The following is an 18,235-nucleotide window of genomic DNA, read 5'->3' as shown; positions in this document are numbered from 1 at the left end:
CAGCTGAAGATCAGCAGCACTCTCACATTAATCCCTGCCACTCCCTGTGCTTTCCACCCTGCCCTCTCCTGCCTGTGCCCTGTGACACAGTCTCTCATTTGGTGACCACATGCCATTGAGCTGAGTCCCTGCAGGGCTGGTGCAGACTGGGCGCTGAACGTGTTCCAGCTACAGCTTCGGCCGCCCCCCTTGAGCCGATGTTTCCGTGTGGCCTCACATCCACATATGGGTTGCAGGCACACACGTTCATTCCTCCGGCACTGACGGAGCAGCCACCTCCAGGGGCAACGTCAGCAACGTCTGGATGATAGGGGGAGCTGTTTGGAAGCGCTGTTAAACAGGGAGAGAAGAGCGCGGTGCTGGCTGACCTGGTGGCGTCCCCGGGGCTCCCACGCAGCATCTCTAAGGGATCTGGGGCTGTTTCGTTTGGAGAGCAGGAGACTGGGGGGAGACCTCATTGCTCACTATGGCTACCTGAGGGGACATTGCAGAGGGGCTGGTGCTGGTCTCTTTTCACAGGTGATTAGTGATAGCACAAGAGGGAATGGCCTCAAGCTATTACTGGATAGGCTTAGACTGGACATTAGGAAGAAGTTTTACCCAGCAAGAGTGGTCAGGCATTGGAATGAGCTTCCCAGGGAGGTGGTTGAGTCACCAACCCTGGATGTGTTTAAAGGTCATTTGGATGTGGTGCTTGGGGATATGGTTCAGGGGTGAATGTTGTAGAGCAGGGTTCTGGGTTGGACTTGGTGATCCTGAGGGTCTTTTCCAACCTGAATGTTTCTGTGATGTCTCCGATTGCAGTGATTGACACTGCCCAGGGAACGCAGGCAAGGCAGGACATGGCCACTGCTGTGAGGGTCCATAGTCCTCCAAAGGGAGACAGCCATGGCAGAAAGGGGAAAGACTCAGGGGAACATCTTGCCTCCTAAACTCAGGAACTCACTCAGGAACTTGGCATGATGACAGCATTACTGCATCTGTCTTGGGCAAGTAACAAAGGGGGAAGGTTCATCTAAATGCTGCATGGGCAAGGAGAAACACCACCTCCACCTTGCCAGCCAGCCCCTGGGAACCCCTTCTCCTGGGAAGATCAGAGAAGAGGAACCTAGGTTCATAGAATCATCGAGTTCAGTCATAACCCAACACAACTGCTAGACTGTGTCCCTCAGCACCTCATCTAACCTTCAGGGATGGCAACTCCAACGCTCCCCTGGGAAGCCTCTTCAGGTGCCTGATGACCTTTCTGGTGAAGAAATTTTTCCTAGTATCCAATCTAAACCTTCCCTGATGCACCTTGAGGTCACTTCTTCTTGTCCTACTACATTACCTGGGAGAAGAGGCAGGCACCTTACTGCGACCTAGAAACCCCTTCCCCTAGGACAATCAGAGCAGACTCTCCCAAGGGTCTTCACAGCTTGGTGTGTTCCACCACCCTCTCACAGGGCAGAGAGAGAGGGGATGAAGGGTGGGTTTGAGAGGTTCCATACAGCAACCACACAGACAGGGCTTGTGGGAGGTGTCCTTCCCTGCCTGACCCTCTCCCTTTTCTCCCCAGCTTCTTTCTTTGGGGACAGCTACGTGGAGATGCCGCTGGTGGACGCCTCGCGCACAGTGCGACTGCACCTCCAGCTGTACACCAGCCAGGGAAGTGGGCTGCTCTTCCTGGCTGCTGGCCAGCCTGACTACCTCCTGCTCCAGCTGAGAGCTGGCAGCCTGCAGGTCAGTACATTGGCACCCTGCTGTGGGTCAGGGCTTCACCCAGTGCAAGGAGGAAGTGGGGGCAGCACCTGAAAGCAGAAGTCCATGGGGTTGGATGCCAGCATGGACAGCCAAGCTGCCAAGACCTCTGCCAAGGGAATGTTAAGGGTTCAAGAGAAGAGCAGAAGGCCTTGGGAGAATCAGTTAAATACAGAGAAACAAGGTCCAGCTGGGGAAGATCGTCACCTGCTGCTTCAGGTGATGCTGGGGAGCATCATGGAGACGGCCAGGCAACAGCACCCTGTGCACCAGTCAAACATGGTGCACAGCACCCTCAGGGTGCTAGAGATAATGAACAGAAGGGATGAGTCAAGAGTCTCACCACAGGCCAAGCCCAGATAGGGCGTGGGAAGGGATCAGGACAGAAGAGTAGAATTGCCCTCTTGTGGTTATGGTTTTGGCACCCACCATGAAGGAAAAGAGCAGGGAACATCCGAGGCGCACATCCTGCCTCTCCTGAAGCCTGGGCTAGGCCAACAACCACATCTAAACCAAAGCAGGAGAGCAAGCAAGCAGCTGACTGGAGGTCTCCCTAATGCAGACCATGTGTCTCAGGGTCCATCAGCTAACCCTCTACTTAGGCAGGCTCCAGGCTGCTGCTTGTGGAGAGTAAAACCTGCTATTTCTCCTGCCACTTACCAGGGCGAGGGCTGCAACAGCCCAGGCTGCAGGCATGAATGGAGCAGGGCAAGAAGAGCAAACATCTGGCAGGATTTCTCCAGAGGGTGAGAGGAAAAGCCTAGTGGTGAGACTGGGGGGTGAAGGACCCCAGGGATAAAGCCCCAAGACTTGGATTTGCAGAATGTGAGGTAAAAAAGGAGAGAAATCCCAAGACCAGGACAGAGAAAGCACAGCCAGAGAAGGGGATCTAGCTTGGCTGGGAGGAACATGCACAGAGGAGGAAGAGGGTGGGGTGGCCAGGAGTGAACAGGGGGACCAAAGCACTTCTGAGCCCCCAGGAACAGTCCATGTTTCAGTAGGTGTTTCTGGTAGGTGGGCAGGTCTCCTCACCCATCAGACAATTTCTTGCTTGAGCTGAACACTTCCCATGTGCTACCCTGCAGGCCAGGCTGCGGCTGGGCTCAGAGGAGGTGATGCTGCAGTCACCAGCAGAGCTGCAGCTCAATAACCTGGCGGTGCACGACGTGAAGCTGCTGGTGGAAGATGGCAGGATGATGCTCACCATCGACGGCCTCTTTAACAGCTCCGCGGACGTGGCGGGGCCTGTACGGGAGCTGGACATCCAGCACGGCCTCTTTGCTGGTGGAAGAGGCAGCCTTGACCTACCATACCTTGCTGAGGCCAGCTCCCCCTTCAGAGGCTGCCTCCACTTAGTGACTTTCAATGGCCTGGATGTCCTCTCCCCTCCGTCCTCTGATGGCAGCTCCAAGATCTTCCACCGGGTCCAGGAAGGGTGCAGCACACAGTTCTCTGCGGAGCCCGATGACCCCTTTGGGTTCCCGGGGCCACACTCCTACGTTGCGTTTCCCACCTGGGATGCAAGGGAGGAAGCGACCATCGAGTTTGTGATAACCACCAGCATCACCCAGGCACCCCTCATCTACCATGCCGGGCTGGAGAACGACTTCTTCTACCTGGAGATCTCCAACGGGCGCCTGAGGGGGTTTGTTGAGAAGGGCAATGGCATCATCGTCCTGCACAACAACGTCTTCATCAGCGACGAGCAGCAGCATTACGTCAAGGTCTACACAGACGTCCACAAGTTTGAGATACTGATAGATTACTACGCCTCATCCACATCCAACCGGGGCATCAACAACTACCTGGACCTTCAGGGAAACCTCTTCATTGGAGGCATGAATGAAAAAGCTTTGCAGAGGCTGAAGGAGCACCACCTTGCTTTCATCTCAGTGTGGACCATGGCCAACAACTCCTTCGTTGGCTGCCTGGAAGACCTGCGGATAAACCTGCAGAGGAGGAGCCTGCAAGATGCTGTGATCACAAAAGACATCACTGCAGGCTGTGGGAAGCAGGAGCACTACTGGGACTACGAAGAGACGTATGAGCAGGATGACGCACATACCTCCCCACCTCCAGATACCTGGTCAGGAGCACCAGGCCTGGCGGCGGAACCGTGCCGGCCAGACAGCAGCTTCCCCCCTGCCTTCGCCAACATCAGCAGGCTGCTTCACGTCAGCCCCCTCATCGTCTCCGAAGGGGGCACGGCCTATCTGGAGTGGAAACACACCCAGCCAACTGTAGACCTGAGCCTCGCAAGCATCCGGCAGTCCCAAATCCTCTTCAGCATCACCAACGACCCCAGGCACGGCCAGCTGGAGCTGGACATTCCTGGGTCAAGGAGCAGAAGAAAGTTCACCCTGTTGGACATTGTGAACAGGAAAGTCAGATACGTCCACGATGGCTCCGAGGGGCCCATGGACCAGCTAATGCTGGAGGTGACAGTGACCGCCCAGCAAGGGGTCCCAGAATGCTTGCGGCAGGGGCAAATGTACCTGCTGCCCATCATGATCAACCCCACCAACGATGCCCCGCAGGTGATCTTTCCCCACGGGAACCACATGACAATCCTGAAGCACACGCGGAAACACCTGACCACAGACGTCCTGCAGGTCCTAGATGATGACACATCCTGTGATGAGCTTGAATTCCAGCTGCATGGTGGCCAGCAGATGGAGGAGGGTTATGTAGAGTATGACTTTCACCCTGGAGTGCCCATCGAAGAGTTCTCCTGCAGGGATCTGGAAGCAGGCAACATAGTCTACGTGCACCAGAGTGGGACGAACTCGCAGCTCACCTTGCAGGTGAACGATGGCACAGTCCCAAGCCCTATTGCCACCCTGAGGATCCTTGCCATCGATCCTGACATCCGCCTGCGTAACAACACCGGCCTCTCCACCTCCCAGGGAGGGGCTGCACGCATCACCACGGCCAACCTCTCAGTGGAGACCAATGCAGTGAACCAACAAGTCGCCATCCTCTATGTCCTCACGGAGCCCCTGAGGTATGGCGAGATCCAGAAGCAAGGCAGCATGGGAGGGGAATGGAAAAAAGTCGAATCCTTCCACCAGCAAGACCTGGAGCAAGGGCGCATCCAGTATTTTAGCACAGACACAGAGCACCACCTGGAAGATGTTGTGGAGAAGCTGCAATTTGAAGTCCAAGTGGGACAGAAGGTCTTGCAAAACAACACTTTTGTCATAAGGATTAAAAGAGCCACCATTAAGATGAGGACCATGGTCCCCCTCCAGATGAAGAACAAGCGGCACAGAAATATCACCAGTAAGGAGCTGGAGGCGATGCTGGAAGATCCAAACTCTGCTCCAGTCCCTTTCCACTATGTGATAATCCAGGCTCCCAAAAAGGGAAATCTGGAGCTGCTCGGCAACAGGCTGACTGAAGGTTTTGGGTTTACCCAAGACGACCTGCAACAAAACCACCTGAGCTACAGCGCCACCATCAGGAACTCCCAGCAAGCTGAGGACACCTTCCAGTTCCGTGTCCGCATTGGGGAGCAGCATTCTCCTGTCTACACCTACACAATCAGCATCGGTGGAGACCCCGATGCACCAGCTCTGACCAACGTCCTTCTGACCGTGCCGGAAGGGGGACAAGCAGTCATCTCCAAAGACCACTTGTTCGTCCAGAGCATGAACAGCATGGACTACCTCTACGAAGTGATTGAGGGGCCCGCACATGGGAGGCTGGCCTGGGCTGCATCCCACGGCTGGGCCTCCAGAGAGGAGATCACAGAGTTCACCAACGATGACATCCTGCACCGCCGTCTGCTGTACCAGCACGACGACTCTGAGACGCTGGAGGATGACATCCCCTTTGTGGCGACGCGGCAGGGCGAGGGCAGCGCTGAACCCGAGGCAGAGGAGGTGAGAGGCGTTTTCAGGGTCTCCATCCAACCCATCAATGACCACGCCCCGGTCCAAGTGGTGAACAAGGTCTTCAACGTGGTGCGCAACGGGCAGCACCTGCTGACGACAGAGGACATTGCCTTCAGCGACAAGGACTCTGGCTTCTCCGACACGCAGCTGGTGCTGGCAAGGAAGGACATCTTGTTTGGCAGCATCGTCTATGTTGATGACAGGAGCCACCAGGTCTACCGGTTCACACAGGATGACCTGAGGAAGAAGAAGATCCTCTTTGTCCATTCAGGGGCTGACCGGGGCTGGATTCAGCTACAGGTCTCAGATGGCCTCCACCAAACCACGGCCCTCCTGGAAGTGCAGGCATCAGACCCCTACATCAAAATAGTCAACAACACCGGTCTGGTCATCCCCCAAGGCAGCCAGGGGAGCATTGACTCTTCTGTCCTCAGCCTGGAGACCAACATGGACATTAGGTCAGACGATGAGATACGATTCCTGATAACAACCCCTCCAAGGTGGGGGACCGTGCTGAGAGGGGAGCAGCCGGTCATGGCTTTCTCCCAGAGGGACCTGCTGGCAGGAGAGATCTCCTACCGCCACAATGGGAGCAGGAATAGCCGGGATGAGCTCCAGTTCACTGTAGAAGCAAACGAGGTATCAGTGGAGGACACACTGGCCATCAGCGTGTTCTTGGACACACATCCCAGCCCCTTGCGCATAGTCAACCGCAAGGAAATCCACGTCTTCCAGGGGGAAGCAGCTGGGATCAAGGAGCAGTACTTACTGGTGAGTATCCCTTTCTCTAGTCGTTCCCCACATCTGCATCCCTTTCCTGGATACCAAACCAGGCCAGCCACTGGTGGGACTCCATTTTATACCCACCTGCACAGGGGAAAGGACTTGTGCACGTGTCAAGCTTTGCCCAGGGGCAGAGGTGGGGGGGTCAGGCATGGCCTCAGCCAGAAAGTGACTCTTGCAGCTCATCCCCATAGCAAAGCCATGGGACATTGCACACTGGTGGGCTGCAGGGCAGCCCAGCTTCACAGGAACCAGCCCCATCTCATGCCTTGTCTCCCCCACACTCCCAGGTGGCCCATGAAGAGATCCCTCCCCAGGACATAGTTTACCAGGTGAGCAGCCCCCCAGCCTCTGGCTTCCTGGCAATGCTTCAGCACGAAGAGGACGCAAACGAGCAGCCCAGCCTGGACCCCATCCAGTCCTTCACCCAGGAGGACATCAATGATGGCAGGGTCCTCTACCTCCACTCCAAGCCGGACGAGGAGCGTGACCAGTTTGTCGTGGACATCACAGCCCGTGGTGTAGAACCACTGCAAGGGGTGGTGGTGAGCCTGGTCATGCTCCCGATTGCCATACCCCTAGATGTCCGCAACATCACGGTGCCCGAAGGTGGCTCTGCTACCCTCTCCACAGGCATCCTCAGCATCCCCAACCCATACTACACGGCTCTTGGTGTGGAGTTCAGGGTGCTCGAGCCCCCCCGGTTTGGCACCCTCCTGAAAAGCGAGCGGCCTGAGGACGGCGAGCTGCAGGGTTTCACCTGGACTGAGGTAGAGCAGCCAAGGCTGTCCACTTCCCCACTACCCTGCTCTCCCAGGGGTGCTGAGAAGAGCCTGGGGCTAGGCTCCAGGCCCAACGGCACCAGGAGGCTGGGGAGGGCTGTGGGGCTCCTCTCCCCACTAGAGAGCTCTGCCCTTGGGATGGAGGGGTTTGGGTGCTGGCTTTGGCCTCCAGACAGATCATCAACCCCCAAGGTGCTTTTAAATGTCCCAGGGGATTCAGAATGGGGCTGTGGGCAGAGCATCCAGGCTGGGCTCCAGGTCTGCTTCCTATGGGGATCCCACTCCCTGTCTTTCTGCTGGATCCATCCCACAGGGATGCCCCAGAGGAAGTGGTAGGTGCTCAACTTGCTCTTTCCTCCCAGGCTGGTGCAAGGGTACCAGGGTACGAGGGTGCAGGGCTGGTGTCCCATGTCCTCCCAGGAGGGTCACCCAGTCCCTGCCCCGCAGGTGCAGCACCAGCAGATCCAATACAGGCAGGATGGTCCCCGGGCACGATCCGACAGCTTCACCCTCTTGGCCAACGCCTCGTCGCTGGAACGGCAGAGCCAGGCCCGGACAATCTTCATCTCCATCCTGCCCCGCAGCTCCAGGGCGCCTCGGCTGCGGCTCAACGCCGGGCTGCAGGTAAGGGCGGGATGGAAGGGGATGGGTCAGCCGCCTCGGGGTGCTCAGCACCCTAGGGGCCGCCAGCCTAGCGTCGGGACCGCACGGGTCGCAACCTGGCATCTGGGGCAAGGCAGAGCAGGGGCGCAGCCCAGCGGCGGGCGCCGTGCGCCGGGGAGCAGGAGGCGTTTCCCGGAGCGGCGAGGCTTTGCAGGAGGCGGGGAGCGGGCTGTGCCGCGCTCGTGTCCGTCCCTCCACCTCGTCCCTCCCCCTCAGCCGCTAGTGCTGAGAGCGGCCACAAGATGGGAGTCTCGCCTCGCAGCAGCAACTGCTCCCCCCTGCACGGCGCGGGGTCGGCAGAGTTGCCACGGCGGCAGGCAGCGGCCGCCGGGTCCCCCTCTGCCTCCTAACCCCTCACTGCCGAGGGCAAGCAGCGGCTTCTAGCCCTACACCCCCACCCCCGCCTCCTAAACTCCCTCACTGCCTGCCCGCCCTTCCCCAGGTGTCGGAGTAATCCCCGGTAGCAGAAAGAACAGCTTGGGCAGGACTCATCGGCCCAGCTTGGAGATGCTTAATTAATTATTTAGGCATCTTTGGCACCTCTCCTTATGCCCGTCTAGGTAAAGTCACAAGCAAAGCGGTCTCACAGAGTCTTTCAGGTTGGAAAAGACCTTTGAGATCATGGAGTCCAACCACTGACCTAACACCACCATGGCCCTTAAGCCCTGTCCCAAAGTGCCATGTCCACACGTTTTCTGAGCACCTCCAGGCACAGTGACTCCACCACCTCCCTGGGCAGCCTGGTCCAACGCCTGAGCACTCTTACAAGAAAGGATTTTTTCCTGATCTCCAACCTAAACTTCCCCTGGCACAATTTCAGGCCGTTTCCTTTCATTCCATCCCTCCACCTCCCTAGGGAGAAGAGACCCAAACCCCACCTCACTGCAACCTCCTTTGAGGGAGTTATAGAGAGCAAGAAAGCCTCCTCTCAGCCTTCTTTTCTCCAGACTAAACAACCCAAGTTCCCTCAGCTGCTCCTCACCAGCCCTGTTCTCCAGACCCTTCACCAGCTTGGTTGCCCTTCTCTGGACCTGCTCCAGCCCCTCAATGTCCTTCTTGGAGTGACAGCCCCAAAACTAAATCCTGTATTCAAGTTGTGGCCTCAACCAGTGCCCAGTATAGGGTCACAATCACTTCCCTACTCCTGCTGGCCACACTATTGCTGATCTAAGCCAGGATGCTGTTGGCCTTCTTGGCCTCCTGGGCACACTCTGGCTCATATTCATCCAGCTGCAATCAACACCCCCAGGTCCTTTTCTGCCAGGCAGCTTTTCAGCCACTCTACCCCAAGCCTGGAGCAGAGCATTCGTGGGGTTGTTGCAATCCAAGTGCAGAACCTGGCCTTGGTCTTGTTAAACCTCGTACAATTGACCTCAGCCTGTCCAAATTCTGCTGCAGAGCCTTCCTGCCCTCAAGCAGGCCAATGGTCCCACCCAGTTTAGTGTCATCTACATCAAGCCCGCCCATCCTCACCCGCTGCCAAAGTCCCACCTTCTGCTTCAGACACCTCCCTGTCTCCTTCAGGATCATTAAGTCAAAGTTGCAGCAAAGAGTTTCTTAGGAAACATGCAGGAGCACCAGCCTGGCATTCCACCCCAAGGTATCTGCACCCATCCCAGGATTTCCCAGGCTGGCAGCTCTTTGCATCAGGATCATCATCATAGCAGCCTTGGGAAGGGGTCTGGAACTTGGATTCTGGAAAGGATGACCAAAGGGAAGGGTACACACTGCCACGGGCCAGGTGCCACGCAGACAGCCCCAGAAGAACAGACATGGGGCCAGGACTGCCAGGAAAGTGTGGGGGAGGCCACAACCACAGCCAGCACCAGGCTTAGCTCTGGGCTCTCCTCAGTTAAACTCCCATCCCTGGAAGCTTAGGCCCATCCCAGCAAATCCCTTTTGTAGTGTATCAAGTGCCCATCAGGTACTGGAATAGGCTTCCGAGGGCAGTGGTAGAGTCACCAGCCATGGAGGTGTTTAAAAGATGTCTGGATGAGGTGCTGAATGCCGTGGTCTAACAGTTGTGTACAGGAAGATGTTAGGTTCTCTTCGGACTTATAAGGTCTTTTCCAACGAGGTGATTCCATGACTCTAAGTTGTGCCTACAGGATGTGCTCCAGCTGCCCCAAAATCCTGCACTCCCCACAGAGCAAGGTTAACCCCTTGACTGCTGGACCCACAGCAGCCCCTTGTCTCCACTCGAGAGGCACAAAACCTCCCCTCTGCTCACTGATGGACCAGTGCATCCCAAAAGTACCCATAGGCGCTGGCCCTGGTAGGCTGGGCCCAAGAAGGGGCTCTGGAGCTGGGAAAAGCTTCCTGCTCTAAAGCAAGGGCAATGCTAAAGCAACCCAGGGCTCAGGAGGGGCCCAACCCTGCTGTGTTTGTGCTTTGACGAGAGATGACTTCAGCGTTTAAAGGTCAGGCTGGGTCCGGGAGGGAGATTGCACAAAGCCTTCCTCTGCTGCCTGATCCTGCCAGCTCCCAGGGTGCAGAGTCCACGCAGGGCTGGGGCGACAACAGGCAGGGTTCATGCCCCAAACTGGAGCTGCCTGGGAAAGACTGGGCAGATTTGCCTTGATCATCTTTCTGGGTTGCATCAAGAGAAAGGATGGCTGGATGCCAGCGAGAGAGAGGCTTCCAGTGCTGCAGCGATTCAGGGCCACGCTCCCGGCGCTGTTCCGCTGCCTCCCGGCGCGCTCCCCCGGAGAGCAGCGGCGACACGGAGGCTGAGCAAACAGAATGGGCCGAGTAAGCCAGAGCAGGACCCAGGCGGGAGCCTTTAATAATTCAGAGAGCACCAGGAGCGTGGCAAAGCAGGTCAGCTCCAGTGGCACAGGCTCTGGGTGGCCAGCAAAGCTGCTCTAGCGGCTGTGTGTGCCCATCTCCAGTGGGCAAAAATGGCCCGGGGCTGCTGGGCCCCCTTCCTGCAAACACCTCTCTGGGCTTCCTTGGCACCAAGCCCTGGATGTGATTGCGATTCCAGTGGGTGCTGAAGTGATCTGCCTGTGAGCACTGGGGAGAAGCAGCAGTGCAAAACCCCCCGATGCCTGTACGTGGTAGAGCAACAGCTCCTTCTGCAAGGGCTTCAATGTGTCCAGCAGTACTTCCCCCATCCCGTCTCTCCCAAGCTGTGTTTTCCAGCTTGCCTCCCGCCACCCCATGGGGACTGCAGAGGGATTTAATTTCACTGTCGGCACCCACACCCACTCAAGAAATGTTTTGAGTTAGGCCAGCTGAAAACAGCAGAGAGGAGCTCATCGAGCCCAGCACAGCCAGCTGAGCAGCTCCTCCAGCGCCTGGGTGTTGTCCTCTGGGTTTGTAGGAAGCTGGCCAGCCTTGTGATGCTGCGGGATACAGCTCTGCATCAGCTGGGGGAAGGTTCAGTCCACATGCCCCATGATGCTGGGTCATCCTGAGTGTGAAAGGCAGCTCTGGGGTGCTCAGGCAAAACCTGTCTGGCAAGGCAGGATTCATCCCCATGGTTTGCCAAGACTAAGAGACAGCACAGGATTAGGAGCAAGGAATATTGTTGCCTGCAGCTGGAGAGGGGAGATGCCAGGGCTTTGGGGTGGCAGCACCCCCAAGGGGGAAGTGGGCACCACTGGTTGGGGACAAGTGGCACTGGGAGACCTTGCCGTGGTACTGGGCGGCTTTGTGGTGGCCCTGGAAGGCTTTGTGGTGGCCCTGAGCTCAGCTGCATGCTTGTCATTCCTGGAGGGTTTGCTGGGGCAGCTCACAGCCTTGCTGCAGCCTTGAAGGAGGCAGTGGGAAGGGTGCTTTGCTGGGAGCATGAGCTAAGAGAAACACCCAGCTGGGGAGAGATGGGGGTGGAATCATCACAGCAGTTCAGAGAGCAAAGTCAGAGAATCACAGACTGATTTGGGTTGGAAAGGACCTTTAAAGACCATCTAGCCCAAGCCCCCTGCCGTCAGCAGGGACTGTAGATCAGGTTGTTCAGAGGCCTGTCCAACCTGACCTGGAATGGTTCCAAGGATGGGGCATCTACCTGAGTCAGTGTTTCATCACCCTCAGTGGCAAAAAAAATTTGTCTTCCTTAGATCTAGTCTAAATCTGCCTCTTTTACCTTAAAATCCTCACCCCTTGTCAAGGGGTTCAGGGCTGGGAGACCTCCCCAGAAAGCCCTTACCCTGCATAGCAATGGGGAGAGATGCACCGAATGCACAGCTTCTAGCCCAGACCTTTGCCTTTCTTCCTTGCCCACTTGGGGACACTGGGAGAAGCTGCCCTGCACACGCCATGCCACTGCACGGAGCCAGCAGCGTGGAACGTGCCAGCAAACACGGCAGCAGCGCAGGGTGACCCGGGGCTGGGCAGAGGCCAGACGATGGAGGCATCACTCAGCGCGGGGACAAGGCCTTCTTGTTGGCTGGGACGTGCTCAGGCACCCAGCAAAGATGTCTGAGCAGGGATGAGGCCTCGAGCAGGCTGGGGAAGAGGGGAGAGGGGCTGGAGGCAGCTCAGGGGGGTTACAGCCTCTCCTTGTCCCCCAGCTGCGGGAAGGCACCACGGCTGCCATCGGTCCCCACATCCTGAGCGCTGAGGACGAGGACTCCCCGCCGGAGGAGGTGACCTACTCCATCCAGCCCCCGGCCAATGGGAAGGTTGTGCTGAGGTCAGCACCCAGCTCTGAGGTCCAGCGGTTCACCCAGGCCCAGATAAACGATGGCCTTGTCCTCTTCATGCACCAAGGTAGGGAAGGGATGAGGTGCCCCAGCATTACCCCTGGCACAGAGGAGGGGACACCACCTCAGGGCAGATGCTAGCCCCACCACACAGCCCTCTGCTCCAAACTGTGCCAGGTTAGTGGGGGGCTGCAGCCCCTCTGCTCCCCCCAGACACCCAGCAATGTGCTTTCCACAGGGCCCCTGGATGGAGGCTTTGCCTTTGACCTGTGGGATGGAGAGAACTTGTCTCCTGGGCACTTCTTCCTCGTTAGGGCTCTCAGAGAGCCCCTCATCAGCCTGGCCAAGAAGCAGAGCCTCACTGTCTGCCCAGGTGGGTACAGGAACATTCCCCATCCTCCCAGTTCAGTGGCAAATGGGGCTCTTAGACCTTTCCACCAACCAATGCCCAAGTACTGCTGAGTGCTGCCTGTGGCAGAGGCTGCAGTTGAGTGGGGAGGCAGCCAGCTGAAGCCTGTACTGGACATGTTTTCTAGGTGCCCTGCAGCCCATCACCAGCCAGAACCTGCAGGCAGTGAGCAACAGCCCTGCTGGCTCCACCACCCTCTACTACAGCATCGAGCAAGCCCCACGCCTGGGCAGGCTGTGCAACTCCCAGGGAGAGGAAATCAGGAACTTCACCCAAGCCCAGGTGAGCTTTTGCCTCCTCCATTACCTCCCACTGAAGCCAGAGCTCCCATCCTGACCCTGCTGCCACCACAGGCAGAGGCTCTGATCCCTGGCAGGAGGCAGAGCAGGACTGCAGCCACGCTGTGACTTTCCCAGCTCTGCCAGCAGCTGCTAAGAGGGATTAAGAGCTGCTGCCCTAGGGCCAGCTTTGCTGTGGCCACCAAGCCTTGGATTTAGTGGTGCAGGAGGCTCAGGGAGCTGTAATCCCCTTTTCTTAGGCTGCCACCCTGCTGCAGACCCAGCCTGGCTACTGCCTGCACAAAAGGTCTGGAGAACAGGCCTTGTGAGGAGCAGCTGAGGGAACTGTGGTGTTCAGCCTGGAGAAAAGGAGGCTCAGAGGAGATCTTCTGGCTCTCTACAACTCCCTGAAAGGAGCTTGGAGCCAGGTGTGGGGGGTGGTCTCTTCTCCCTAGCAACAAGTGATAGGATGAGAGGAAACAGCCTCAAGCTGTAGCAGGGGAGGTTAAGATTGGACATTTTGCTGCAAGAGTTGTCAGGCATCGGAACAGGCTGCCCAGGGAGATGGTGGAGTCACCATCCATGGAGGTGTTCAGAAAACATGTGGACATGGCACTTCAAGACATAGTTTAATGGCCACGGTGGTGTTAGGTCAGTGGTTGGACTGAATGCTCTTAGAGGGCTTTTCCAACCCAAACAATTCTATGACTCTGTACAAGCAGATGCCTTCCCTCCCGCTCCAAGCAAAGCCTTTCTGCCACTTTCTTCTCACACGGCCAGGCTTTTGCAGAGCATGGCAAAGAGCTTATTTGGAACCAACTCTCAGAAGCACTTAACTTTGTCCACCCTCTTGTGCTCATCCCTAGAAGCCTGGCCCAGTTCTTGGAGAATATTGAGCAAGCTCAGCCCTTCCTCTGAGCCTCAGTTCCCCCACTTGCTAGGCAGAAACATCCTGACAGAGAGGCACCATGGTGGCTACCATGCCGTGGCTGATGGTGGTCCTTACTTCTTACCTTATTTCTTGGTGGTTGCTCCTTCTTGGAGCTGAGATAAGAGCTTAGGGTGCACACATTGGCTGTGACATGGCATCACCAGGGTTTTCCTCTGTGCCACGATGCCCATCACACCAGAGATTATACAATCTCCTGCACGGTATCATCCGCTTGGAGGATTTATCTTTGACAGAGCTCACTGAGACTTTGTTCAATCTTTAGGTGGACAGTGGTTTGATTTTCTACCAGCACGAGATGCCAGAGAAGCCCTTCTGGCTTGCCCAAGATGCCATCCGCTTCCGTGTGGTCGCTCCCACAACCATCTCAGATTCCTTCATCCTCCTTGTGCTGATCTCCTTTGAGGCCAAGTGTCCCCAGCGCTCGACTCAGCTATGGAGAAATGGAGGTAAAGGAAGGGGGAGACAAGGGACAAACCTGAAGCCTGCACAGTCATCCTGCATGGGGGGATTGTGTGAACTTCAGGAGAACTTGTTAGTCCAAAGAAGACAGCACAATGCAATTGCCCGTGGCTCTTTCCATTTCTTTGCCTCCTCCTTTTCCTGCTCTATCATGTTGTCTCCTGGATGTGCTCTCCACTCCAGGAGATCCTGGCTCTTCCCAGGAATGACAGACCTTTGGGTTTCCCCTTTTCTTCCCAGGTCTCCAGCTTGGAAGGGCTCAACGGGCTGAGATCGACACCACGGTGCTGGATGCCTCCAACCTCCTTAGCCAAATCCCAGCCCCTGAGAGGGCTGCACACGATGTTACCTTCCTGGTGACAGGGCTGCCAGCTCATGGGCAGCTCTTGGTGGGTAATGTGCCCCTAGATCGGTCACGGCCGTCCTTCCTGCAGTCAGACCTGTCCACGGGACGCCTGGCTTACACCCATGGTGGGGACAGTGTCTCTGAAGACCATTTCAGATTCAAGGCTTGGCTCCAGCCCCGGGCACAGCAATCCATTCGCCCTCCCCAGGAAGGAGTGGTCATCTCTGAAGCTTTCACTATAATGGTGACAACCAGCAGCAGCAGCAGCAGCCCACTACAGGTGGTGAGGCGACAAGAAGTGCTGCGGGTCCCACCAGGTTCCATGGTGACCTTGTCCCAGGAGTACCTGGATGTAGCAGACCCATCAGGTCCCCCAGAGGAGATGGTGTACAGTGTCCTTCAGAGACCTCTTGTTGGCCACCTGGCCAACGCCCACAACCCACGGGAGCCCATCAACCGCTTCACCCAAGCAGATGTCAACGCAGGCCACGTGGTGTTCGTCGCCAGCAGGAGCCGTGCCAAAGGCTCATTAGCCCTGAGCCTCTCCAGTGACCACCACCCCCCCGCCCTGACCTCGCTGGAGGTTGAGGTGCTGTCTGCAGTCAGCACTGCTGCCAGCCCACTGCTGCTAGAGGTGCCTCAAGACCTGAACAGGGCCTCTATGTCCCACCATCACTTCCTGGGAGCCACACAGCCGAGGGGTGCAGGCAATGCACAATACAGGATCAGCAGGGAGCCAAGATTTGGCCAGGTGCAGGTCAACGGCAAGCCGGCACGGGGCTTCTCGCAGAAGCAGCTGGACCGTGGGGAGGTGACCTTCACCTTCACAGACTTCACCTCTCCTCAGGATGACTTCCAGTTCCTCCTCACGTCACGGGCAGCCAACAGGACCGGGGTGGTGAATGTGACCGTCCGTGCCTTGGTGAAGGCTCAGCCAGGCAGTGTGTGGCCCAGGGGCACCACAGCCCTCCTGGACACCAGCATCCTGGATGCCAGCGAGCTGGCCAACCGCACCAGGAGCACCCCGCTCTTCACAATCCGCAGGGCCCCCCATGGCAGCCGCCTTGTCAGGGTCTCCAGGGACCCAGGGCAACCCACAACCCCAATCGAGGCCTTCAGCCAGAGCGAGCTGGAACAAGGGCTGGTGGGGCTGGAGGTGCTGGATGCTGGCGAGACCAACCAGCCCCTGCAGAGCGACAGCTTCGTCTTTGAGCTGACAGCTGCCGGTGTGCCACCAGCGCTGGCATCCTTGGGCTACAGCACTGAGCCCTACAACGCCTCAAAAGCCTATGGTGTCACCCTGCTCATGGCCCCCCTGGCACCCTCACCCCTTGTGCCCCAGCCTCATGGCACAGCACGGAGCAGCCCCAATGCCAGCGAGCTGGGCATGTCCCCCACCGCCTGGCCAGGCCGTGGCGCCACCACCAGCCCCAGCCCCACGGAGGGGGGCACTTTCCTCAGCTTCATTGAGGCCAACATGTTCAGCATTATCATCCCCATCTGCCTCATCCTCCTCCTGCTGGCCCTCATCCTGCCCCTGCTCTTCTACCTGCACAAGCGCAACAAGACAGGCAAGCACCACGTTCAGGGCACCCCCTCCTCCAAGGTCAAGAACGGGGCTGTGCCGGACCAGGAGACCTTCCGGAGAATGGACCCCAACCAAGGCATCCCCCTAACGACTGTCAACACCCTGGAGGGCAAGGGCACAGGTGTCCCACCCCAGGGCAAGGGTCCTGGGGCACCGCCAGACCCTGAGCTCCTCCAATACTGCCGGACTTCCAACCCCCCCTTGAAGAACAACCAGTACTGGGTGTGAAGTGCTCAGGCATGGGGGCACAAGACCACCTGGTTGGTCCGGACCCTCCCAGAGTGCTGCCCGCCACCCCCTCCCAGCTCTCCTCCTCCTCCTGGGAGCTGGAATCCCACAGATGCAGGAGGGCCATGGGGATAATGGGGGCTGCTGGTCTGGCCCACCCAGGAGGCCCAAATCTCCGGGTGGCTTTGGGCAGGGGAGGGGGGCACTGCAGAAGTAAGCAGAGGTGGGCAAAATGCCTGGGCAGCCCTGGGGAATGCTGACTTCAGGTGCTCGTTTGGGCCACCCAACAGTGGCCACAGTGCTGGAGGGGACTTGATGGCACCAGTGCCCACCGAGCCACCCCGGCAGGTCTGGTGGTGGTTCCTTCATGACCAGCAGCGACTGCTATAGGGGGGTGGGGGGTGTTTGCCACAGGGAGGATGAAGAGCAGCTCGTGCTGAGTCAGGCTGAGGACGAAGCTGCCCAAATCCCCCAGGGCTAGGCAGGCTGAGACACTGGAGCAGAGGCTCGGAAAAAACTCTGTGGCCAATGCCAGGGGAATTTAAGGAGTTCCCACCCACTTGGAGGAGAAAAAAACAAGAAACCCAAACCAACACAACCAGCCTGGCTCTTTCTCTGCGTGCCTGCTGCCTGTTTCATAGAGCAGGTCGCACCGAGCCCCGTGGGAGGTGGGCTGCACACACAGGTAGGAGCCCTCTTGGCTGGGAGGGATGGCAGGAGCTCACCTGGGCAGCATGAAACCAGAGAGGAGAGCGGAGAACCCGAGCCAGCCAGGTTTTCCACTGTATACTCCCCTAGGGCAGAAGTAAACAGAATAAAGAGCCTTTCCCGAGGTGCATCATGGTTGTCGTCAGCCCTCTCCCTTGCCAGGCCTTTCTGAAGTCCCAGGGAGCTACTGACTGACATTTGGAGGTAATGGACCAAATTCTGGGCTTTTGCTCAATTTTTCCCCAATCTGGAGTCCTAAAAACCGAAATAGAACTTGTCTGAGGAAGAGCAGGGGAAAAACTGAGCACTGAGCTCAGGATGGGACCCAACAATAACACCCTGCACTGCTGCAGCTGGGAAGCTCATCACAGGGCACAGTCCGCTCTCAGAGCACCCATGGGAAGACAAAATGAGCCCCCAGGGCCCACGGGGGATGTTTTACATTTGCACACCCCCTCCCCCCATCATCCAGGGTAAAATCCATCCTATCACCCCCCAAACCAGCACCCTGTGCAGTCCCTCTGCAGGGCTGGAGGAGAGCCGAGATGTTTGCTGGGACCATGCCAGCAGCTTTCCTGGCTGTGTTTAAGGTGCCAGACGTTTGCTGAGCAGTAACTCACACCTGCCCTGCTCCAGCTGGCAGCTGCCAGCATGTCCTGCTGGGCACCCACAGCCATCAGGGTGCAGCCAGCCACCCCCAGGCCCCCCAGACCCAACCTGTCCCATGGCACGGGTGAGACAGGACATGGTGGAGGCA

The 18,235-nt window shown here is 57.7% G+C and overlaps 1 protein-coding gene across 1 annotated transcript; it reads left to right on the top strand.

The window, feature by feature from the left end:
* Positions 1 to 1,461: 1,461 nt before the first annotated feature.
* CSPG4 (chondroitin sulfate proteoglycan 4) lies at positions 1,462 to 17,596 on the top strand. Its single transcript, XM_054168788.1, has 9 exons — positions 1,462 to 1,722; positions 2,826 to 6,407; positions 6,710 to 7,189; positions 7,649 to 7,825; positions 12,379 to 12,577; positions 12,749 to 12,883; positions 13,047 to 13,201; positions 14,412 to 14,595; positions 14,849 to 17,596. Exons 1-9 carry the CDS (start codon positions 1,462 to 1,464, stop codon positions 16,768 to 16,770), a joined length of 7,095 nt encoding a protein of 2,364 aa, XP_054024763.1. The 3' UTR covers positions 16,771 to 17,596.
* Positions 17,597 to 18,235: the final 639 nt, after the last annotated feature.

This window comes from Dryobates pubescens, chromosome 17 (genome assembly GCF_014839835.1).
Source record: "Dryobates pubescens isolate bDryPub1 chromosome 17, bDryPub1.pri, whole genome shotgun sequence".
Lineage (NCBI taxonomy): Eukaryota > Metazoa > Chordata > Aves > Piciformes > Picidae > Dryobates > Dryobates pubescens.
The sequence above is the reverse complement of the archived record's forward strand: the minus strand, read 5'-3'. Positions and strand labels throughout refer to the sequence as shown.